This window comes from Podarcis liolepis, assembly GCF_965112155.1.
Source record: "Podarcis liolepis genome assembly, chromosome: 7".
Classification (NCBI taxonomy): Eukaryota; Metazoa; Chordata; class Lepidosauria; order Squamata; family Lacertidae; genus Podarcis; species Podarcis liolepis.
Genome location: NC_139561.1, coordinates 24868137 through 24894027, shown reverse-complemented (window position 1 = coordinate 24894027; position 25891 = coordinate 24868137). Strand labels below are relative to the sequence as shown.

The 25891-nt window shown below is 46.5% G+C and overlaps 1 protein-coding gene and 1 long non-coding RNA gene across 7 annotated transcripts in view; one reads left to right on the top strand and one right to left on the bottom strand.

Moving 5' to 3' along the window:
• PRDM16 (PR/SET domain 16) overlaps positions 1–22559 on the bottom strand; it is a 459509-nt gene extending 436950 nt beyond the window's left edge. For all 6 annotated transcript variants that reach the window (XM_083512877.1, XM_083512879.1, XM_083512881.1 and 3 more), the window contains exon 1: positions 22356–22559. In XM_083512877.1, the coding sequence (XP_083369003.1) occupies positions 22356–22392 (37 nt within the window). In that variant the 5' untranslated portion in view covers positions 22393–22559. The remainder of the gene's footprint in view (positions 1–22355) is intronic.
• Positions 22560–22618: 59 nt separating this feature from the next.
• On the top strand, positions 22619–25538 carry LOC310711451. The gene is made up of 3 exons (XR_014528445.1): positions 22619–22832; positions 24623–24656; positions 25268–25538. It is a non-coding gene; the product is annotated as an uncharacterized lncRNA (long non-coding RNA).
• The last annotated feature ends 353 nt before the right edge of the window (positions 25539–25891 follow it).

Below are 25891 nucleotides of genomic sequence, written 5' to 3'. Positions count from 1 at the left end.
GGGAGTTGTAGTCCAACAACAGCTGGAGACCCAAGTTTGGGAAGCCCTGGTATAAACCTCTGATTTATCCTGCACAAAGGTAACAGTTGCATTCATTGCTCTGCCCATATTTTCTCTGGCCCCACCCACCAATGCCATGTGGCCCCAAGATGATTCCCGGAAGGGAATGCGGCCCTCTGATTGATAAAAAATCCCCACCCTTGATTTAAGTCAAGGGCAAAGAAATTTGTGTTGGATGGGGACAGAAGTGAATTCTGACCTCAGTGAATTAGGGTGGGCAGGTGAGGAAAGGAAATCTGGGAATGAGTTTGTGGCGTAAGCCTCATATTTGACATTGCCGTGGTCCAAGGTTTCCAAAAAGACAGGCAAATGTTAAGGCTGAGGAGTGTCGCCCTCCACTCCTAAGTGCTGTTTACCACTTGCCATTAATTACGCCTTTCAAGTCAAAACGAGCAGGTTTCGTTAACTTTGCCGATGCCAAAGCCCTGCCATTGGACGCAAACTCATTCCCTTGCCACGTTTGTTTTGATAGGTTTTAGATGTGTTAATAGCACTTAAGGAAAAAAGAAAACATTATAGCAAAGCCCATGTTTATTTATGAGCGTTCTGAAGGCTACAGCACATTCCCCTAAAGAGCAATGAAGATGGTGGTTCTTTTCCTTTCCATGAAATCAGATTAGAGGAGAGGGATGAATTGATTATTTCATTTAATGGAAGTATTTGGGGGAGGGGAATTGTTTTAGAATTTTACGTGACGCTATTTTGAAGTGAGACAGGAGAAAAGGCAGTGATAAAAATCTAGAGATTGTGGGTTGATTATGGACCAGCTCTGTCCTGCTCAGAGTAGGCAAGCATTGCATACAACCCATAATTAGGTGTAGACTATGATGGCTAATAGCCATGTGTCCTCTTTTTCCAGGACGTGTCCTCTTTTTCATGGAGAGTGTCATAACAGCGATCCATGGTTAAATGCAGAAGTTGGCAAATGTGTCTTTTTTTGCTCTTCAGAATATGGCAACCCAGGACCTATGAACTGATTTATTATAAGGTTGCTACCTATATTCTTGTAAGACCCCTATCTAAACTGACCACTGATGCATCACTGTAAAGAGAAGTCAAGAGATGACCACAGGTGGGAAGAAAAATGTATGGGGTAATTTATATGCATAAATACAGATCTGGAAATAATTACACTCATTCAAATAAAAATGCAGCCCATCTCACTCTAGTACAGCCTTTCTCAACCTGTGGGTCCCCAGATGTTATTGAACTACAACTCCCATCACCCCTAGCTAGCAAGGCCAGAGCTCAGGGATGATGGAAGTTGTAGTCCAACAACATCTGGAGACCCACAGGCTGAGAACCGCTGCTCTAGTAGGAAAGACTATATCTAGGTGACTTTTTTTGGCTAGCTGCTCAGTCTGCTGCTGTCCAGGTTCTTACTCTTGATGGGAAGTTTAAACCCTGCCCCAGTATCCTCCTTCTCAGGGTGATCTGTAAATTGGATTTGGACCAGGCAGTCCTTCAAATTGCAAAACTGGAGGGTTGTCCCTGCTCACCCCACTTTTGCCCTCAGCTGGCAGTGGGTTATATTAATAGAGCCGTGGAATTGTAGAGTTGGAAGGAATCCCAAAGGTCATGTAGTCCAGCTCCCTGCAATGCAACTAAGCTGAAGCATCTCTGACAGGTGGCCATACAACCTTTGTCTGAAAACCTCCAGTGAAGGTCCACCACCTTCTGAAAAAGCCTGTTCCACTGTCAACAAGCTCTTCCTGTCAGAAAGGTCTTCCTAATGTTTAGTCAGAATTTCCTTCCTTTTAATTTGAATCCATTGGTTTGGTTTGTACCCTCCGGAGCAGAAGGGGGGAAAAGCCTGCCCCATCTTCCATCTGACAGCCCTACGGATATTTGAAGATGGCTCTCAGTCTTCTCTTTTCCAGGCTGAACATACCCACTCCTTCAACTGCACCTCATAAAGTCTCAGTCCTACTTAGAGTAGGCCCATTAAAATTAACGAACCCAAGTTTGGCATGTCCATTCTCATCAGTGAGTCTGCTCCAAGTGGAACTCGCGTTGGATGCGACCCAGTGGTTGCTCTCTAGAGAGGCGGAAGAATGCATCTCCAACGCACAGAAAAGGGTTATCGTTCCCTTGGCAAAACTTTTTGCATAGCAGACTTAGCAAAGTTCTCCACAACTCATCATCTATGCTATAAAAAGATAGTTATTTAAAAAGCCAGCTATTTTAAAAGATAGTTCTGCCATGCTCTGCTTTAAAGGTCCATTTTATTTCTACTTGATCAAACACAGGGAGCTCTGATCATTTGCGTAATGTGTGTGTTTCCTTAGTGCAGGATGCTGCTATGGAGCATAACATGGACATAGTGTTTACCTCTAAACAGGAAGTGAGTGAGTGAGTGCAGTGATGGATGTGGGCATCTCAAATTTCAGCGGTGCCTTGTGCAACACCAAAATCCAGTTCCCACCCGCCTTCCGCCTTCCATTGGACATCATAGTTGCAGCACTTTAGAAGTTCAACCTCTGGTGCGACTGAATTGGTTGCACACCCCTAGATCCACCTTTGGTGTGTGTGTGTGTGTGTGTGTGTGTGTGTGTGTGAGAGAGAGAGAGAGAGAGAGAGAGAGAGAGAGAGAGAGAGAGAGATCAGCTCATGCTTTATGGGCATAACAGCTACAACACAGCAATTCTGAAGGTATCATCTTGGGGTGGAACACACTTTACTGAGACCTGATGGTTTCCTCCTCAGGTCGTATAAACAAGAGTTCAGATTATACACAAAGGTATTAAAATGGTTGGGGCAGAGGAGGAAGTGTAAAGGCAAAATGACCCAGAAGCAAACAACATTTCTAGATTGGCAATGCTAGCAGCTGACTGATTGGGCCTCCTTTCATCAGCTGATCATTCCTGGACTATGGACAATCTAGTTACACGTTCCAGATTCCATCAGTTTCATAGAATCACAGAACTGTAGAGTTGGAAGGAATCTCTAGGGTCATCTATTCCAACCGGCTACAATGCAGGAATCACATCTAAATTCAAGTCCCTGCACAGCCACAATTCCCAGCCACTATCACTGCAACTCACCTAACCTACCTAACATGATTGTTGTGATGATAACATGGAAGGAAGGCAGAAGACAACAAAGGAGGGTACCTGTGTGCTTTAGAGCAGGAGTGAGAAGCCTGTCACAGCCTGGGGGCCACATTCCTTCTGTGCAAACCTCCAGGGGCCACATGTGGAGCCAAAAGAAAACTGGGCAGGGCAACCAATGTAAACTTTAACTTTGTACAGTAGGCTGGTTTCTACACATGCTCACCCACCGCTCTCTGTCCTCCATCCAGATAAGTGAGGAGCATTATCAGAGTTCAAGGACACATTCCAGCCCAGCAGGAACATCCAAGAAGGATGGGAAAGCCTGGGAGCCTTTGGTTCTCTAGCTGTTGGCCATTGCAACAAGTTTTAGTCCATCCGGAAATTTGGATTGGTGGAACTCACCGACCAAACAAGCGTTTGGGATTTCAGTGGCAAAGTTTAAGAGACCTCATGGTAGACCTCATGGCGCATGTGCAGAAGCTATTCCGGCAGTGCCAGATTACCAAATAGACAGTGTAGGCACCAGACTACGGGCCCCATGCCTTTTAGAGACCCCAAGGCAAAATATCAAATTAATATTGGTTTGATCATGAAAGGAAATTGCAATAGGAGATTATTTGCAAGGCACCCCCCCCCCCGAAATTTGGATTGCCTAGGGGGCCGCCACAGGATTTAATCCAGCACTGCATTCTGGGCTCTTTTGCAGAGGTCATACTAGACAAAGAAATCTCCAATTGGTTCATTCCACAATCTGTCCTAAGACTGGAGTAGACCTCAGCGTTACATTCATCCTTAACCATAGGAAATGTGTATGTTCTCTGATTTGTGGTAGAGGAAGGCAATGTGTGTGATACCTGCCATAGCTGCCACAACTACCTGGGATCCGTGGCACCAACATACTTGCCCTATATGAATTTGTAGATTTACCCCCAGAATTGTTGGGCTCCATCCTGGAATTACAGGACTCAGCCCCAGAAAAGGCAGCATAAGATTGGCTTTTGAGCATGTGCCGAGTGCATTTTCTTCACCACACGTCTTGGATTAGGAGGCAACAGCATGTGAGCCAGAGGGTGGAGTTGTAAGCATTACATTTGTTTGGCTGGTAATAATAATTGATATTCTCCTCTGGAGGCTGAAGGATAAACTCAAACCTCTAAAGGAAATCCACTATGAATCAGTCCACAAAACAGGATTCTGAAAATGAATAGCTTTCTTTGGGGGGTGATAAAAATGTATTTAACTGAAAAGCAACAAGCCAGGCATAATTTTTTTTATAAAAAAGTAAAATAATAGTAATAATAAATTATTACAAATTATCTTAACAGTACATTTGCAACCGCCTTATAAAAACAGCGATAATATTTTTGTCTCGGATTCTAGAATTACTGGTGTGACAGCTAATGCAGTAATGATTTGTTTCAAACGCTGGTGTTTAAGCCATAGAAAGCTGATTTTTATCCATTTTTTTTTCCAGTAGGCTGCATTGTCGTTAATGAAATTAAACACACCAATCGCATTTGTCCCCGGGGGACGAAGAGTCGTACACGCCACTGGTTTACTTTTTTATTAAAATAAATTGCAGCCAGAAAGATGGACTAATTGCATGCAGAATTGAAAAAGAAACATTCCATTGATATAATTAAGCCAATTTTCGTGGACAGAAAGAGTTAGCATTGAGATAGAATAAGCAGAGCATTCAACAGAGACTGACATGCACACCTCTCTCCCCCACCAAAACCGCACCAATCCTGGCATTTCTCTCCCCCACCCAACACTTTTTTAAAAGAAAAAATAGCAGACAGTTAACTATTAGACAAATATTCTCCTGCTCCAGCCTTCCATGCATTATCTAATAATGGTGGCTAAATTGTCTCTAATCCTCGTTACCAGGGCATAGTGTCTGTGTGAAACAGTTGACAAGAATGTGTGTGTGTCTGTCAAAATAGGGAGGAAAGAAACTCACAGGTCTGTTTTTATCCGGCCTTTTGACTTCAAAAAAGAACTGGACACTCCACTCGGGGAGCTGGCAGACAGATTTTCTCCTACCTCGCTTCCAATTATATTTAAATGGTTCTCCTGCCCTCTCTCACCCTCCCTTGGGACTCTCCCCAAGCAACACCCTCTCTCCTCCGGACAGGCCCCTCTCCCCAGTGACACACCACTTGCTGGCTGTGTTAAGCACTCTCCTTGAATGTTTTTAGCCCGGCTGGAATGTGTCCTTGAACTCTCGCTTGGAGGGATGGAGGGCAGAAAGGAGGGTATGCAGAAAGGAGTGTAATGTACAAAACATACACACACACAGAGAGAGAGAGAGAGAGAGAGAGAGAGAGAGAGAGAGAGAGACCCTACGTTACTTGCTCTGTCTAGTTTTCCCTTTGGCCCCATGACGGCTATTCGAATGGAATGTGGCCCCCGAGCTGAACAAAAGGCTACCCCCACCCCTAGGTCAAGCCTGATCTAACGCCAACCACCTTATCAGGGTTCAAACCAAAGTCCCCTTCAAAGTGTTTGTTTCTCAGGAAAGCTAATTCTTTGTTTGCCAATGCCTTCACCTCCCCACTCTCTCCTCTCCCCCACCCCCCATTTCCTCCCCTGGAGACACCTGATGAATCACATCAAAGACTATTTCAGCATCAGGGTGCGAGGGGAAATTGGGGAAGGGGGGAGCACTTCATTTAAAAATAAAGATTTTTTAATCCTGGATAATTTGGATTCAGACTGTAATTATACATCACTCCAATTACCAGATCAGAACCCCCTAAGTATTTCTAATTGCCTAATTGAAATAAATTGTGGTTTTTTTTGGTGGGGGGGGGGAGAGAACAGCTAGTAGCAAACTTTCCTTCAAAGAAGTTGATTGTGATGTGGGGGAATAGGAGTTGGATGTGGGTGGGTGTTTCATGAAGGAAAGTAGGCAGGCAGGAGGGCTGGAATGAGAATGGTCAGCTCCTGATTTTTTGTTATCTCCTGTGGCACTAAAGTAAGTTACACGGGGAGCAAGCCCTGCAGGGAACGAATCCTGTAGAGAGACCTGCCTAATCTGCAATCAGACTACAAAATAAGGGCATTCATATATGAGCATCTAATAAGTCCAGGAATAGGGAGTCTCAGGAGGCAAGTATGGCCCTCCAGGACTCCCTATCTAGCTCTTGGGACCGGGGGCAGACTTTGGTCTTTCAAATTTCAGCAGCACCCTGTGCGAGGCCAAAATTCAGCACACACCCACACCCAATCTCTCGCCTTCCATTCTGCTCAATTTACTATGTCATAGCTGCCATGCCCTGCAGCGCCCTCTAGACTCAGTGCTCAGTGCAGCAGAACCAGTCGTGCTGCCCTAATTCCACCTCTGTTGGTACTTTCCTCCCCAGGCCACAACCCCTCCTGAGCCACACCCCTCACCAGCACTGCATCACTCCATCCTTGGGTGCTTTTGCCTGGTTCTGTTGATATCTCTTGCTTGTCTGGAAGGAACGTTGCAAGCATAGGAAGTGTGTAGCCTGCTGTGCAGAAGTAAACACACACCTACGTTTGTTGCTCCGCCCACTGGCATGGGGTCCCTGGAAGGCTTTCCAGGAGAGAATTGTGGCCCTTAGGCTACAAAAGGCCCCCCACACCTGACCTGGGGAGAAATTTGATTTTAAGCCTTGTCCAAGGTGATGTTAACATCCCCAAGAGTCCTGCTGGAAAAAAAGGACTCCAAATAATGGGAGATGTCAGGGACTTTTTCCGGCGTGGGTTCCCCTCAGAGAAGAGATCCCTAAAGACTTCCAAAAACTTGTCAATTTGTATGTGTACCGCTTGATCAGGTGGTAAGAGGGATTCAGAAGCAAGCACACAGATTTGCCTTGTCAATCAGTCCAGCATCTTCCCAGCTCAATGCAAAGCTATAGTTTTCCAGGTCCCTACTCAACACATATAGTTGACTTCATCCCTTGTCAAGCTGATGTTCAGGCCTGGGCAGGTGGCTCAACTCAGATTCTACATCCTTGGGAACGGCCATTTGCTTGTTTTCTCTTATCACTCAGAGAAGGACTACAGGATCTGTGGGCCTCCAGATGTTGTTGGGACTCCAGCTCTCATCAACCCCCAGTCAGCATGGCTAATGGTCAGGAAAATGGGCATTGTAGTCCAGCAACATCTGGAGAAATACAGGTTTCCCACCCACCCCAGAAGTAAGAGGACAGAACAACCCACAACCATTTACTTGGGCACTCTGGAGATCGTGGAACTCTCACAAGTAAGGCTACAATCTTAACTCCACTTTCCTGGCAGTAAACGCCACTGAATTAAATAGGGACACGAGAAGAGCCAGTAGCCCATCTAATCCAGCATACTGTTCTCACAGTGGCCAAGCAGGCGCCTGCAGGAAACCCACAAGTGGGACCTAAGCACAAATTGTGCATTGCTGCCTCCAACTTACTGCTGAGCAAGCCTGCTTAGGGTTGCACTGTGACTTCCCAGCCTCTGTAGTGCATTTCTCACATGAAGAGATTACTCCTAGGAACTGGTGCACAGTCTCTTATAGTGACTCCTTCACTCAATGGTCTTCAGCCAGGATTCATCTTGTCAGCATTTTGCAGAACCCTTCAGCCTCTCCCATTCAATTCTGCTGGCTCTCCTAGTGGTCTGTGCTGGAGAAGGCAAAGGGCACCCTCTGGGAAGCAGTTTCACGTCACCCAGATGTGTGGCTCTGAGCCAGTGCATCGCCCACTTAAATTCCCTGAAATTCAAGCAATGGGATTCCGGAGTTCTCAGGCACTCCTTAGTGGCAACACATGGGCCCAGGAACCTTCAGAAGTCAGGATGCCCTAAATCTTTCGGCTAAAGGTCACCAAATATAATAGGGTCTGCTCTGCTTCTAGGTATGCTTGTGAGCAGTAAGGGGTAACTTGCTGGATAATTCTTGTGCAAACAGAAATGGGAGAAAAAACCAAAATGGGAACCCACATTTTCATATTCCTCCTGTGTCCAAAAAAAAGGGAAATATGTTGTTGTTGATTTCGGTCTGCAAACGACACGTAATTAGTTATGTTTCCTGCTCTCTCCATTCACATTGTGTTTCCTTTGCATGGAAATGAATGGGACGCAATAACACAACGACAACATAAATTATATAATTTCACCACAGCAGACAGCGAGGCCAATGACACAGTTATAGAGAACAAACTGCAGCAAAACAGAAACAGTGCTGCATGAGATGCATGCAGGGCTGGATGAGATGGGTCTAAACTACAGAGCCTAGGGCTTGCCGATCAGAAGGTTGGCGGTTCAAATCCCCATGACGGGGTGAGCTCCTGTTGCTCGGTCCTTGCTCCTGCCAACCTAGCAGTTCGAAAGCACGTCAAAGTGCAAGTAGATAAATCTGTACCGCTCCGGCGGGAAGGTAAACGGTGTTTCCGTGCGCTGCTCTGGTTTGCCAGAAGCGGCTTAGTCAAGCTGGCCACATGACCCGGAAGCTGTACACCAGCTCCCTCGGCCAATAAAGCGAGATGAGCGCCGCAACCTCAGAGTCATCCGCGATTGGACCTAACGGTCAGGGGTCCCTTTACCTTTACGGGGGAGGTTTTCTGTGCATGCCATAAGGCACTATTTGCTTGCTATGGCCTATATGCCATTGCCAATCCATGGCACTGAGTGGGGAGAACAGGCCCCTAGTGGTACGTTAAGTGCCCCGGAGAGGTTCATCTGCTAGCTGGCTATGTCAAGGTTGTTCTGAAGCTGCCAAGAACTTTAGGGTGGATTAGCAGAAGAGGTGAGAGATTATTTTCTGGGTGGGGAGCCACCCACAGAGAATAAGAGTTTTCCTTCATCCTTCTCTATTTCCTAGGCCTCCCTGTACATCTTGGAAGGGAGAGAGAGAGAGCGCTCTGAAAGCCCAGGGGACAAAGAGCTCTTTATGCCAGAAGTAAGGTGACCTCAATGGCATTTGCAGAAAAGAAAAAGAAGGGGGAACATTACAAATGAATGCCCAGAAGAGTTTACAACCTGGGGAATGATCCTGATCCTGGCTGATCTTTGCTTTCTTCTTCAGAGCACTGATACTTCCCAATATATCGTAACGGGGGGGGGGGGGGGACTACATACACTCCAATCAAATGCCTATCTTAGGTTACATCTACAATATACATTTAAAGCCGTATCATACCATTTGACAGTCATTGATTTCCCTGGGAAAATTCTGGTAGCTAGCTTTTCTTAAGGATGCTGAGAGTTTTTAGGAGACCTCACAGATGCCCAGAGTGGGGCAACAATCAGTCCCTCTTCCCAGGGGCCACATTTGTGCCCAATACACACATATTTCCAAAGTACCCTAAAACAGCAATGCATAACACAGCTGTTTATTAAAAATTTGCACTTTTCCGAATTTCGTGATGCAGTTCTCCAACCAGAGGAAAAGCAGGAGGAAGGGCTGCAAAAGGTCTCAAAATCAGTCCTTTGCATTTCCAGGTAGGGCTGGAAAACCCTGCCTGAAATCATGGAGAGCCACTGCCAGTCAGTGTAGGCAATGCTGAGTTGGATGGACTCAGCAAAAGGCATTTTCCTATGTATGCACATGTATTAGAGGAAAGTTCACATGGAAATGTGTATTTTCACTAATATGCAAATACATGCCGGGGGAGCTGGATGGCAAAAAAATGCATATATTATGCAAAACAAAATGTGCATTTTGGAAGAAAGTCCATGGAATCATACAGGCTTTTGAAGACAATCAAACAACTGCTGAAATAAAGCAGACTGATCTGAGCAGGAGGAAAATGTGATTTGTTCATCCAAAAGCTCTTCTTGCAGCCTGAGCAGGCTCTGTCCCAACCTTCTCATGAGCATCAATGTAGGGAGGTCTAGAGATGTGGCTGGTGAGTCATGTCCCTGCCTTTGCAGGTTGCTATTCATGGAAATGGTCACATGAACAGGGCTTTAGGCCACCAAGTTGCCACTTACAACTTGCACTTCTGCTGCAGACCCACCCAGGTCACTGCAAATGTAGCATAATGTATATAGGACCATCCCTGTGTCAAATCCCAGAATTGTTTTTCAGCCACCACAACTTCCCTCTTTGCCTCCCTTCCCACAAAAGCACTCTGGTTTGAAGAAACCATCTCTAGTGGAGGGGGGCTGCTTCTCACTGCTCCTTAAGCCAACTGCAGCTTTGATCACTTGCATTCTGCTTAACTCAACTTCTGCAAATATACCATACATCTGAAGCCCATTTCACCTTCCATCAAAGAATCCCAAGAACAAAAATAAAATTTTCAGCCCACTTACCAAAACCCTTAACATCCTATTTGGTGGGAGGATGTGCCTTAAATCTGCACTAGTAGTAGTAGTAGTAGTAGTAGTAGTAGTAGTAGTAGCAGCCTACCTTTCCTCCAAGAGGCTCAAGGCATTGTATATGGTGTGCCTCTCCCCCATTTTACCCTCACAACAACCCTGTGAGGTAGGGCTAGACTGAGAGACAGCGACTGGCCCAAGTCCACCCAGTGAGCTTCATGACTGAGTGGAGCACTGAATCCAGGTGTCCTATGTCCTAGTCCAGCACTCTAACCTCTGCACCAGACTGACTTTAAATGTGCCCTACATGTATATGTGTAGACAGCCCTAACCCTAGCACTGGTATTTTTTCCAGAGTCAGAATGAAATCATTTGGCGCAGGTTGATATTACTTCTGATTGTTATTACTATTTTCTTGATAAATGTAACACTGTTCCATTTCCTCACCAGCAGAGCTAATATCACGTAGCGGTTAAAGGACTGAACTTTGAACCAGGAAGACCATGGTGCAAACAGGTGATTTCAGCCTTAAACTCACTATCTCTCAAGCTTCAGGTCTTTTGTGTGCACAATGGAGGCTAGCCATACATGCCTACCTTATGGGATTCTTGTAAGGATCACCAAGATCACACATGTGATGCACTTTGAACAGTGCAAAGTACGAAATCAATGCTATCGTTCTTTTCACATTTCTAAATAAGCCAGTCCTCCCATTTGCAAGGCAAGTTCAGACATCATTCCCCACTCCCTTTTTTAAAAGAACCATTGGGTTGTAAACAATGCTAGTCATACACAGAGGAGACCCATTGAAGTTAATGGGCATGGCTAAGTTAACTCCATTAATTCCAGGGGGTCTGCTTTGAGAAGGACTTAGTTCCTATTCTATTTATTCAGTTTCATTAAATATACATTTCAAATCACAAGCAACTCAGGTGTAAAACCTATGGCAGGGCTTGCGACCCTCCAGATATTTGCAGGACTCCAACTCCCATCAGCCCCAGCCAGCATGATCAATGACCAGGGATGATGGGAATTGTAGACCTGCAAATATCTGGAGAGAGACAGGTTCTCTAACCCAGACTTGGGGTATAAAAATGTTCGGTTAAAAAAAAAAGTTTATTGGCATGTAATGTAAGTTTGAGAAAACAATCATTGATGGCATGGGAGAAGCTTCTCCAATCAGAAAGATACATCCTAAAACAAGTGGGGGGACGGGACCTGTGGTACTCCAAAAGTTGCTGAAATATGATTCCTATCAGCCTCATCAAGCATGACCACAGATGATGGGAATTGTAGTTCGACAACATCTGGAGGGCCAAAGATTCCACCCACCAATGGTTTAATTTCTCTTGATGATAAGATTTTAAGTCTCCAGAGTGCTGCCACATTGAACTACATCCTCTGTGGTGGCTGGGAAGCAGCAGAGAATCTATTTCAGGACACTGGTCCCCATGGAGGGTGGGCATGGAAGAGAACCCTTCCCTAGAATGGTGGAAACCATGCATCTGCAGAGGAAGTAGTGTCTGCAATTCAGGGCTGCTGTGGTTTGTTCCACTCCTTCCTCCTTCTTCTTAGCTCTTGTAGCTTTCCAAGTTCATCAGGATCCAGTCTGATGGGACCATGAATGATATGAAGAAGGTGGTCATGCCAGCAATTGTCTCCACCAGCCCTATAGGATCCTTAGGGGGTCTTAGAAGTGACACCTCTGGCAGGGCAGGAAGTCAGACTGGGAAGCCTTAGCACATACACCATCCTCAGCAACTGCAGGGACATGAGGCTGCCAAAGGATGCAACCTTCCTCCTCTCTTCTGCTTTGAAGTTAGAACAAGATGGCAGCTGACCACCTTCTTAAACTTGGCTCACAAATACCTGTGCATCTCAGTGTGTTTTCTGTTTCTTTGGGGGAGAACTGGGCATCGTGAAAAGACTGTTGACTCTTCAGAGTCCTGGCCTCCCAAGCCAGACACATATGCTTATGAAGGACTATAGCTCAGTGGCAGAACATCAGCCTTGCATGCACAAGATCCCAAGGTTCGATTCCCGGCATCTCCAGGTAAGGCTAAAAATGTCCTGGTCTGAAACCCTGGAGATCAGCTGCCAATCAGAGAAGACAATACTGAGCTAGATGGACCAGTGGTCTGACTCAGTATAAAGGCAACTTCCTACGTTTCTGTGTTCTTCCTATGACAAGTCATTTCCTCCCCCTTTTTGCTATCCAGTCCTTACGACTGGGAGAAGATGGGAGTTTGCTTATATCAGGAGCTCTTCCACTATCTGAGTTAGACATGATGCTCACACCTGCTGGGGAAACTCTGCCTATTTTTTTGTGCTTAAAAACAACAACAACATATTCCTTGACCAAAATGACTGATGGGTAGCAGGTGCAATGGAATAACCTCACAATCTCAAGATCAATTCTACTCAGATATAAGAGCTCTGCTAGATCAAGCCAGATGCCCATCTAGTCCAGTATCCTGTTCTCCTAGCAGCCAACCAGATTCCCCAATAGGTACATGGTTCGCCACTATGAGAACAGGCCACTGGTATTCAGAGGCATGCTGTCTCCAACAGTGGTGGAACATATCCACTGTGTCTAGCCCTAGAAGGGCTGGTGAATCGCAGCCTGTACATTTAACTTATGGAACTTTGATGTATACATCTTATCAAGAACAGGAGGAGGGGAAAATATATATTTAGGAGTGGCAAGTCAAATAACCTTTTCTCTCTAGGCTTTTGTAAGCTCAGTTGCTCCCTGAATTGGCACTGGTTGCTTATGAGAACATCAATGGCAATGGGGCACCCTCTACCTGCTCAGGTGATGCCTAGAAAGAGATGGGTGGCTAGAAAGCATTCACAGTATGTCATCATACCTTCTCTCAGTAACTCGGGGGCGGGGGGGGGGGAGAGTTTTGCCTTGCAAAGTGGGTCCATATCATCACCCTGTGCTGTACACGAGAATGAAGAAATTAGTGTTTTGCCTAAGTACACCGACTGCATTATTAACCTGGGTGAGATTTTAACCTGATACACCCCCCAATGCAGTTCGTGCCCTCGAAGCAATCTTTTCCAAAAGCAAAAGTGAATGGGGCAATGAATGTAAATTTTGCCTTTCCCCAGCAGCCAAGCTTCTCGACACACAGAGATACACCTCTCCTTCCTCTAACAAGAGCTTATACTAGAGCTTGAGCACATATTCCAACCAGGCAAAAACTGGGGAGGTGGAGGTGCAGTGCAGGATTTGGCTGCAGAGAGTTTTGAGGGCCATAAAAGAGAGGCCGAGAGAGAGAGAGAGATTTGGCCTGCAGAGCCTGAGCTCCCACCCCTCCATTATAAATGTATATATAATCTTTTAGATTATTAAGGTAAAGGGACCCCTGACCATTAGGTCCAGTCGTGGCCGACTCTGGGGTTGCATGCTCATCTCGCTTTATTGACCGAGCCAGCGTACAGCTTCCAGCTCATGTGGCCAACATGACTAAGCCGCTTCTGGCGAACCAGAGCAGCGCACGGAAACACTATTTACCTTCCCGCCGGAGCGGTACCTATTTATCTACTTGCACTTTGACATGCTTTCGAACTGCTAGGTTGGCAGGAGCAGGGACCGAGCAACAGGAGCTCACCCCATCATGGGGATTCGAACCGCCGACCTTCTGATCAGCAAATCCTAGGCTCTGTGGTTTAACCCACAGTGCCACCCGCATCCCTGTTTTTATTAGAGTTTGCAAAAAAAAAAAAAGCAAGACAAACTCTTAAAAGGTCAGAAAGCTGATTTGCACTACAAATCCCCTTTCCACGTTATCGTCTGCATTCACCATCATCACCGCAAACATAAATAGACACACACCCAAACCAAGAATTTAAGAGGGGAACAAACACACTTGTTGCCCAAAGTACCTTCAAGTCGCCACCTTCTAGCAGCTCTTGTATATACAGAAAGGTGGTCCTCAGGTCTGTATTGAGCTGTGTAAAACTCAGAACACTTTTTCATTTGCATTTTGCCCTGCATCAGTATCGTGATGCAAACAAGCAGTGTGTGTGAAAAACAAACTTATAAAGATGACAGGGGAAAGATTGTGATTCCCAGCACAGATAATGTTCTTGCATGTTACTAATGCAAAAGAAAGAACTTTTTAGGTGTGTGAAAAATACATGCAGCTGGTGAGTGATATATTAACCTTTGGCACATGATTTTTTTAAATGTAGAGTTCTAAGCCTGGGGAACAAAGAAAAAGGGAAATTGAGGCACGGTTCCATTTGGAAGACTGCGTGTAGTTCTAGACACCCCATCTGGAAAAGCCTACTCTAGAACTGGAGGGTCTAAGAACGTTGAAGGAAGAAGGATATTGACAAGCTGGAATGTGTGCAGAGGAGGGCAGCCAAGAGGATAAAAGGTCTGGAAACCAAGCCTTATGAAGAATGGTTGAGGGAGCTGGGTATGTTTAGCCTGGAGAAGAGAAGACTGAGAGGTTATATGAGAGTCATCTTCAAATACCTGAAGGGCTGTCACATGGAAGATGGAGCAAGCTTGTTTTCTCCTGCACACGAGCAGAGTGACATGTGCTCAGTGGTGACATGTGAACAAATCTTAAGTAGCAATTGCATTTTAAACTTGGGTCCCAACTCAACAATTCTATTATTTTTCCAAAAAGGGGGAAGAAATCAGCAGCCAAAATGATCAAACAGCTGGAATACTGGGGGGGTGGTGGTGCTGCTGTTTGGTTTAGTAAAAAAAGATGACTATGAGTATGGAAATGAAACATCGTGACTGTAAAGTCATTGCTATGGAAGACAAACTTCCTCTCTCTCTCTCTCTCTCTCTCTCTCTCTCTCCACACAGCTTCTCTCCAGACTGATGTTTTATTGGGATTTATTCTGAAACATGTTCACAGTAAAGTGATTTATTCCTCTTTGGTTTATTGTTTGATACTTCCCCAATGCTGTCATATAATAGCTGTCCAGAAGAGCTGCAGCACAACAAAAATGGAGCAGCAGCAAAAGCGAAAACAAAAAACCCCATACACATTCCTGAACACTGGGGGTATGGAAAGTGACAGAATTTCAGCACAGATACAGATACTGCATCTGGTATCTGAAGAAGTGTGCTTGCACACGAAAGCTCATACCAAGAACTAACTTAGTTGGTCTTTAAGGTGCTACTAGAAGGAATTTTTTTGTTTTGAGAATTTCAGCAGAAAGTGACAGGATAGACACTGATTGGAAACGAATCAGGGCTTAGCCAGGATTTTTTTGGGGGGGCAGGCCATTTGTTAGGGTGGGCAAAACCTCAGTTTGCAATGTATTTTTATAGAATTTTATTGATTGTGGGGCAGCTGTCCCTCCCTGCCCCCCCCCCCGGCTACGCCCATGTGTCCACTCCAAAACTTTTGCCAGCACTAACAGTGCTGAAATCACATGCAACTGCCCTGATAGCATCCTGAGCGCAAATTGTCATGAACGTGCAACAAAAAGGATGTTGGGAGAAGCACATGGTGAGAAAGTATGGCATTGGGGTCCAGAAACCTAGGACTGCATGCAACCTTAGATGGCGTGAGAGGGAGGAATCAGGAGCATTTTAGTGCAGAAAGGCAGGGCTATTGGCAGTGAGGGAACTTCTTAGCTGCCTTCCACAGTCAGAGACAGTATGCAAGGCCATGTGTCGTTTTTGAGCTCTAGTGGCGGTCCTTCAGGATGGGGGAGTGGAGAGAAGGAATTTGCTGAGAGAAGAATGAAGGACTCACTAAATGGGCTTCCGTTTTATGCAGGCAGGCGATCCTGACTTATGGGGAGTCCCAGGTCAGAGGCTGAACAATTCTCAGAGCTATCGCTCCTCCTACCCAGCGTAGACACCATCCCACAACTGCTTTATTAGACACGCATACAGCATCTCAACTTAGTCTCCCTAGCTCTTCAGAATCTCGCGATCCTAGCCAGAAGCAGGAAGGGTGGAGGTGTTTTTTTGAGGGGGTGGGTACCCGAGAAGAGAGATGAGTAGCCCGTGGACCGTCTCTTTTCTTCAGCTTGCTAGACAGAACTCTAGCTGGCTGTTTGAAGGAAGGAACCGAGTTGATGTTGAGAGAGTATATACTATACTGTTCTCAGTTTAAAGGGAATAACTAGGAAGGGGGGTGTATGTATTCGCAGCCTTGTAGAGGCCTCGATCCAGTGCGCCCCCCTGCAGAAAGAGAAAATTGTTTATATATTTTGGACACATCTGAACTATATATATGAATGCTTTTTTTTTCCCCTCCCAAAGGGGGAATAGAAGCAAAGTGTTTCTGCTTGAACTGCATCTGTGAAAGCGGAATTCCAAATTTGGGGTAGGGGGGCGCCTTTAATGTCTCCTTTAAAAAGCAAGCTCGCGTTTTAAAAGTTCTCCAAACCTGTTGAAATCAGCCATTTGATGAGGGCAGAGCGTTTCCTCTGCATTTTAATTTAATTTTAATTTATTTATTTATTGCAAGAAAATGACGTAGCTCCCCGATCCAGGTGGGAGATTGCACCCCCTTTAGTCTCCCGCACCCCCCCCCCGAAGCACCAGGCCAAGCCAGCGAAAGAGGGCATAGCCTCAAAAAACTAACACAAAAAAGGTTTTCCCCCCCCTCCCCGCCTTTGCGTTTCAAAGACGGTTTAAGGCTGCGACCCTAATCTCGCCTGCCCGGGAGCAAGCCCCGATGAATCCAATTGGACTTGCTTCCGAGCAGACGCGGTTCAGACTGCGCTGCAAAGGACCTGGTGCTGAGAAAGGGCGAGAGGGGGAAGAGCAAGATCGGAGAGCTTTTCGCGTCCATCAGGCGGGCCACTCTGAGGATAACCTCCCCAGCCTTTCCTTCCCGGGACTGGAGAATCTGAAACGGCGCAGCCTCGGCCCAGCCGCTCCAGGTTCGGTTCCTGGGGAAGCCGGTCGCAATCGTTCCCTTCCTCGCTCCTTCACTTCTCCCTTTCTTCTCCTCTTACTTTCTTTTTCACGCACAGCCTCAAACGGCTTGCCTCAAGGTTTTACTCCATAATCTGGCTCTCGACGGTTAAGGAAGTCACCCGGGCTGCAATCCTATATATATATATATATATATATATATATATATATATATATATATATATATATATATATTCGTCGAAACGTCGCCTAGACACCCCAACTCTTACACGGGAAGACACCCGAAGACACCAAAACCTGCATATATATATATATATATATACGCGTATGTATATATACACACACTTTCTTTCTTTCTTTTTGGCTAAGAGTTAAAGCCAGGATCATGGCTGCCGGCCTGGCCGTGCTTCCTCAGAATCAAGCCCTATTTAATCCGATGGGACTTGCTCCTGGGTAAAGTGGGTTTATGAGTGCAGCCGGGCTCTATGGGCTTTACTTGCAAGTAGACACGCAGAGCCTAGCACCGCTATCTAAGACTTTATTTAATTTTCTTATTTGTTTCCCTGTCTCTTCCAGTGTAAAGGCATCTCCCAAACATCACCACGTTTTCTCCTGCAACGCACGCAGCCCAAACCCTTTGCTGTAAATGGGACTCAACTGCAGGAGCGGTTTTTGTTATTTGTGTATTTATTTATTTGTGTATTTATTTATTTATTTATTTATTTATTTATTTATTTAAGCGGGACAGAATCCAGGGAAGTGATCGTAGTACAAAAATCAGGTATCACCTCCCCTCCTCAGCCTCTGCTCCATCTTGGTGCTCATCGAGCCTGCCTTTAAATAATATTTTTTTAATAATAAAAAAACGCAACACTTTATAATTGCATTTGTTCTGGAGTTCTTTAATCCAGAGATGCAGCCCTACTCGGGAGGAAGAAGCCACATGTTGCTTTCTCAGCTCAGCGCGCGTGTAGGACGGCAGTTCTGTACGTGTCGACTGGGTTCTGAGTTCACGAGAATAGGATTGCAGGGCCCAGGGTGAATTTATTCAGCTGTGTGTGGGGGGGGGGTGTCATTTAACTTACACACACACACACACACACACACACACACACACACGGCATCCCAGTTCATGCCAAGGGACTGCTGTCTGGAGAAATTAAAATTTCATCTTCACATAGGTGCCGCGGTGAAGGGCTCCATTCAAGAAACGAAACCCACACGCATTCACACATCACATTCCTCGTAGCGAAAACATGTCGTGGAACCGGGAGTCTCCGGAGAGGCCCCTTTCCATCTGCTGAAAATATTGCCCACCGAAAACCAAATCCTGCTACAGCGCCTTCAGCCAGACGTTGATTCGCCTTTACCTCCTCGGCTGCATCAGTCACAAGGAAGCGAGGGTGATTTTCAATTTTTATTTTGTCTAAGATACCCGATCAGCATTTCAAAACACAAACAAAACTTGACAGGCATTTCAGGGCGGGGAGGAGGAAAGCGAACGCATTAGGCCCGTGTTGGAGAGGAATGGTTATTTGAGGGCGTTTGATCCGGAGATAAATGCGAAAGCAACGATCGCTTGCAAATCAGGACCGAACGTTTTCCGTGCAGAAAGCCCCAGGGATCTGGAAACCCGGACTACTGTATTTAGAAGGGGGGGAGAACCTTAAAAGTATCCTCAGCTTCAAAGGGCTTGCCCCCCCTCTTCCTTCCACGCGCTGTAAACTGTTGAGTCTGGGGTTGGTATCAAAACAGCTGAATTTAATCAGGACTTTCATAACAGACACTTCCAGGTTGGATCAAGTGGTAAACGGCGGGGGCAGAAAGAAATTCTCCTTGCGCGGCTCAAAAAAAAAAAAGTTTTTGAAAACCATTTACATTTTTTAAAAATTCCTCTCCCCCTCCCCATGTACACCCAGAACCCCAAAACACAGAGAGTGGAACTGCCCTCCTGGGGGTGGGGGGGATGAACTAAACTCTCCAGCACACATTTGCAACGCAAGGTTGGGCAAGTCTACTCAGAAGCAAGTCGCTTTTAATTTCCGTGAGGCTTATTCCCGAGTAAGTGGGCACAGAACTGCAGCCTTTAAGACTGAAATTATCCAAAGGAAGCATTCAACCGCACCTGGGGTCTCGTCCATTTCAACTCATAAGGGGAAAATGACAGCGACGTTTCCACTCCGACCTGATGAAATGGACAAATTTTAATTTACGCTTTTAAAAGACACACACACACAGAGAGAGAGATAATTTACATATATCACCTGAGGCATTCTGGATGTGATTGTTTTTAATGCAGCAGAAGCAGACATATATGGAAGGGAGCCGATATTTCTGTTTATTGAAAAATTATAGTATTAATTACAAAGAAGTTGCTGTACCAAAGTCCAGCCGTTCCCCAAGTTTGATACAGCGGTAAAAAGACACGAGGCGGAACGAGGTCCTGCTTGGAGATCAATTTTTCTTCCCTTCCTCGATTCTACCCAGTAGTGGAAAAGCGGGCTTGGGGGGGGGCGTTCCGGGGAGAGAGAGCTGTGAAAACAGGAATTTGTTCCTGTTAAAATTGCGGGGCCTGTCAAGGAGGACAAGCGGCTGCCTGCGCGCCCTGCGCGCTTGTTCCTTTTGCGCCTTGAAAAATTATCCAACTATTGATTACGTTAAAGCAGCAGGAGGAAGACCGCTGCCTTTTCTTTTCTTCTCTCTCTCTCTCTCTCTCTCTCTCTCTCTCTCTGAACTCTCGCCCTTCCGAAAAAGTAGAGACTAAATCAAGGGAGTTTGAAAGTTGGTGTTGGACAGATCCTGCCTGGAGCGGAGGGGACCGCTCCATTAAAACCACAGGAAACGTGCTTCTGTCCATTAGGGCTGCGATCTCACTTATTGGAGTTTCATTAAGTGTGAGACATTCGGCGTTGCAAATCTCTATCTCCACTTGTTTCCTTCGGGGTGATCTGGAGACGAGCATGCAGGGGACTGGAAGGAGGAAGGATTCAGAACGGGGGGCGCCTTGACCTTGAACTGAGTCTGGAGGGGGTGTCCGGAATCGGGGACTTGAATCGTAAAGGCAGGAGAGAGTCGGGCGTTCTTAACTTGTCTCGGGGACGGCAGTGGAAATCCGCTTGAGTTTTGTAACGATCGACAACACAACTAACACGCACACACAAAGACTTAAAGGCAGGAGTTTCAGATCCTCGCTCTCTCGAGAGAATCAAAACTTAGGTGAGCTTTCGAAATCTCCTGGCGCAAACTGTTCAAGGTTGAAAATCCATTAGAACTTTCACTACCGAGTAAACGTATTTCGGAGTAGAGAGACAGACGCCCTTCCCCTTTTTTAAAAGTATTTAAACGTATTCAGGATTAAAGCGCCAGCTCCCAACTTCCCCTGGATAGCTTTCCGTCACCTTATATTTGCAAATATATTTACAGGTATTTTATTTTTACAGCTTTACGGCATTCCTCCCCCCCCCCCCCGCCAGCCACCCGCGCGCGCGCCTCCACCTCAACCAGCCACAATCTCGCGTCCGGTTTCAGCATGGAACTCAACGATGGGCGGGGGAACAAAACAAAACAGACCGTTTCCAAATGATAATTAAGATTAAAACAAAAAAATCAAGACAGACAACAGCGATTGTGAAAACACAAAATAGACCCTCCCGCTTTTCCAGACAAAACAATGAAAAAATATCTGCCAGAATGAAATGCATGCGGTGTCAACTTCGGAGTTTAAAAGAGAAGCAACAACGCAGAAACAACTTATATTATTTTTGCTACAAAAATCCTGAAAGTGGGAGATGGGGCGGGGGGAAGAGCTATCGTCATTTGACAGCTAAAGTATCTTAGATCGCGCAGCAAACAACCTGCCCCCCCCCTCGTTCTCATCCGCCCACCCTCTTTTCTCATTGCCATCTTTTAATATTTCATTGGTAACCGATGACAAGCGTTGGAGAAGGATGAGGGTTCTCTCTCCTCCTCCACTCCCCCCCTCCCCGCCCCCGGCAACGAGGGATCGAGAAATTGGGGGGGGGGAGAGGAAGGAGACACGAATATATTTGCAAACTTTCCACATCCCCCTCCCCTTTTCCAAGCGTGCGCGCGAGAATCGAGGACAGAAACTGCTCCTGCAACAGGGCGCATGCAGGAACCCCACCATCGCTCACTTTCAAAACACGACAACCGCCAGATCTCCAGAAACTTGTCCATTTCGCCTCGTGTCAGTTTCACTGCGTATATCTAGATAGATGCACACACACACACACATATCTATAATGCCAAGCTGCATTTGGGGTTCCAGTTTCTCTGCCTCTTTCCATCCAAATCTCTCTCTCTCTCTTCGCCTGGTTGGTTTTATATATATATTTCTCTCTCTCTTCCCCCCTTGCCTTCTTTTTTTCTCCCTCCCCTTCTCTCTGTTTCACGGTCTTCTCTCTCTCTCTCTCTAGCTCCCCATCTACTCGGGAAACCTCGCTTTGCCTTCCCAGCCGCGAATCTCTAGCGCCCACTATATTTCAAAAGCTGGGAACTAAAAAAAAAAAAAAGATTTCACAAGAACTTGGAAACGACTCGGCGAAGAGGAGAGAGGAGGAGGGAAAGGGAGAGAAAAAAAGTTGCAGGCTTCAACTTTGTAGCTAACTTTCGCTTCGCTCTCGTTAGCTCTCCCTGTGTCCCCCCTACTTTTCATTTTTTTAAAAAAACCGATCCCCTCCTCCTTGCCATCCTTGGTCGCCTCGAGATCCTCAGGCGGGTGAACCCCACCAATCGCGGGGTGCGGAGCACAACTCTCGGAGCGCAAGGAGAGGCGGGGGGAGCCTTGGCCAGGCTGCCCCGATCGTCGCGCAGAGACCGGCGACGGCGGCTGTGGCGGCGCGGAGCTCGCTCCCGGCTCGCCCAGCTGCGCTCATCCGGCCGCGGCGAGGCCAGGGCGGCCGAGGAGTAGGCGATCGGCTCGTCTTCGTCGTTGTCGTCCCCCCACCCCAGGGCCGACCAGCCAGACACCCATGGCTCCCCCCCCCCACCTCTGCTCAGCGCGCGCCCCCCCTCTCTCTCTCACCCCCCTCGCCAGATCTCGCCGGGGATCTCCCCCTCGCGGGAGAAAGGGGACCTACTTTTGGGCAGTTTCCTCGCTCGCGCCTTGGATCTCATCTTGACGGCGGAGCGGATCCCTCCTTGAACCCGCAACAGCTCTGCCGCGCTATCTTCATCTCCCAAGCATTGTCAGTTTGGACACCTTCGCACATGCGCACAGAGCATTCAATCTGACACCCTCTCCGGGGCCAAAAAAACTTTCCAATGTATTCATCACCATCAGGGTTGGGGTTGGTGTGTGTATGTGTGTGTGGCTTTTTTTTTTTAACCTCCCCCCTTCTCTTCCGTGGTCCTATCCTCTTCTTCAGATCACTTATCTCTGCCCCCACCTCCTCGGAGCGCAGCACCATCCCAGCCTTTCCTCCTCCCCCCCCCCGCCACTTCCCCTGATCTGCCCCTTTAAGAAAAAGCGACCTTTCTCTCTCTCCCTAACCCTTTACATGCTGCCCTTCCCCAGTGGACAATATTTAAAGATGGAAGGTAACATCCAGAAAGAGGTGACTTTGCCCTTTTTTTTTATTCGGACGATGGTTTCTATGCTATGCTGGGGTGGGACGGGGAGGGTTGGGGGGTGTATGTGGCTGGGGTTTTTTTGGGGGGGGCGTAACTGGTCCATTGCATGCTGTACTTTACAAGTCTAATTATTCTTTTCCTAGCAACCGGTCCGTTGCAGCTGGTCAATTGCACGCTGCCCTTTTGCAGATCTGATATTATTTTCTGGTCACTAGTTAGCCGTCTCTTTCAACCAGCCAACTGCACGCTGCACTTTACAGATCTAATGATTTTGCTATTATTTGGCTATTAGGAGCTATTCTCATCAATGGGACAGTCGCGATGGGCTCTTTCCCCCCCACGCCTGATATATTATATATATGATATATCATGATATATTATGATTATACACACAAGCGCGCGCTTTCTTCTCGCATGATCCGCAGCATGCTTACTCGCGAGTAAACGCCCCACCTTCTTCCACAGGGGCTTACTCTTCTCCCCCCCCCAAGCCACCCATTCTGGGCAATTGTGAATATCTGGATGTCTGATCTCCCCCACCCTTCCCTAAGGCCAGGTTTACTCGGAAGTTTCTTTTATTGATTACAGTGGGATTTGCCTCCAGGTAGGCAGGTTGAGGAAGATCGCAGTCGCGGCTGAGGTTGACTGCAGAAGCTGTGGCCCTTTCCCTACTCGGCGGGGGCTTATAGAATTACCAGGGTGCACAGACGATGTTTAGGTGCACAGACTTCTTCTACCTTTTACCATGTCTTTCTCCCAGTTCGGCGCCGTTACCGAAAAACGTGCATCCCCGTCCACTCCAGTGCATTTAAGCCAATCTGGCGGGCAAAATGAAAACTCCCCCTGCACACCCAAACGACTTTCGTTTTCCTAACGATCGGCGCATTCTTTCCCACCCTGTCCCCAATCCATTTACAATAAAAATTGGGTGGGTTGGGGGCTTTCGGTTCTCTCTACTCCCAGCCCCCCCCCCTCTCCACCAGCCGGTTTAAACGATTCTGTCTCCATCGCGGTGCTTGTTTAAAACACGCTAAAACCTGACCGTGGGTCCTTGAGGTGTGTGTAGGGAGGCATTTGGGCTGCGACCCGCTCCTGAAGCATGGGCTTACTCTGAAGTAAGCTTCCGCCAAGCTGAATGGGTCTTGGCTCCCCAGCGGGCTAGCACTGCAAAGCAGCCTTCAGGGTCGAAGCACTTCAGACCAGAACTTCGCAATACGACTTCCCACGAGCTCAGGAACCTTGCCAGCCCCCAGGAAACGTTCCCAATGAATCGCTGTGGCTTTACTCGGAAGTAAGGAGTAAAGGGTTCCTTTAACGCCTAGTTAAATGGAGTTAGGCTGGCCGATCCCCCGGGCAGCTTGACTCGGAAGACAATTCATATTTGTTTGTTTTTTACGCAATGGGCCGCATTCCTATGCAAGCTTACTTGGGAGTAAGGCTCAATGAACTCAAATGTGGCAAGCTGCAAATTCACAAGTAAGTATGCGCAGAATGGAAGAGCTCAGCCACTCAGACAGCCTGGGCACCGGTTCCTTCTCTCTCTGATCTCTGACTTACCTATTTTGCCACAGCGATGAATGTGTCCTGCTCAAAAGCAAAAAACATGGGGTTCTGATCTAAGCAGGTTCACCTGCTCGACGGCGCTACCTGTTCATATATATATATATATGTATATGTATTTACACGCTATTCTCTATTCTTACTCCTCCTTTCTTCCAGCTAATTTTTATTATAACAGCCTTTCCACTTGAATGTTGGACTCTGCTTTTTACAGGTCCGGGGGTGTTGCTTTAGAAGGGATCAAGGTGGTAAGTATCATTTTCAGGTCCTTTAATTAATATATTTATATTATCACCATTATCTATTTCAAATCCTTGGTTGTCCTTTATAGAAACGACCCTATTCTCCTGGGCAATGGATGGAAATGGAGGAAGCTGGATCTTTGGATTCCTGAATTTTTCAGGAATCCCCGGAAATGGGAAAGTGGGTGGAGGACACTAGCCCCCCTCCCCGGAGTAAATAGCCTGGCTGGATCAGTATTAATTAATTACTCCCTTTGGGAATTCAAGGGCCCAGGAGAGATGGTGACTGGAAAGGATACATTGCGTGGTGTGTGTGTGTGGGGGGGTGTTTAATATAAAGGGAAAGGGAATGTCAAGAAGCCTTCAAGAAAATAAACCAGATTTTTTTTAGTGCGGGTGGGGGGCGAGAGAAGAAACAGGACAAGGGGCGTTCACACCCCACACCCCAGCAAAATAAAAAAGCAGCTTAGCAGCCGACCGGCAGGTGGGAGATATGAGGAGAGAATAAAGTTTGAGGTTGAAAACTGCATACTTTATTACTATAATGAAGTACAATGAAATAAATTATTATTATTATTATTAAGATTATAGAAGATTTTCTCTTTTTTTGTATCTAGATTTATATTAATCCTGTTGTGGTCAGGGCAAAGGAGGTCTGAAAACATTTGTTATATTTTCAAGTGGGGGACGGGACGGAAGAGAGAGGTAACAAACCAAGTTCCTTTCTCCTTTTCTTCGTTTTGTGCTTGAGGTTCAGTTACTCCAACGCCTCGCCATTTAACTCAATCAGGTTCTGGGATTCCGCCGCCCGTCCGCCCACCGCGTTCTGTTTCCACAAACTTGAAATAAAGCTGGTAATTTTAAAAGCCATTCAAATAATAAAACAAAGCCTGCCGAATTATTTTTTTTAAAAAGCGTTGATTATTTATCAAGTAATTCATAAAATGGAATTGGTTTTAAATGTAGGCTCTCAAAGCGCGGGGTGGGGTGGGGGTGGGGGAGAGAGCTATTTGTCCAGAATTATTTATAAATGCGTTTGAATCTGAATTCTGATGATAAGGATTGTAAGAGTACGTTGGGATTTTTTTCTAAAATAATAGGATTGAAAGGGAACTTCCGAGTCAATGTTTTCAAAGTGGGGAAACCAATAGCTGCCCCTTCCCAGCTAAAAGCAGATTGACTTTTTTTTTCTCCAAATGAGAAAACATCCTTGCGTTGCACCTGTGCGTGTAAACGAACAC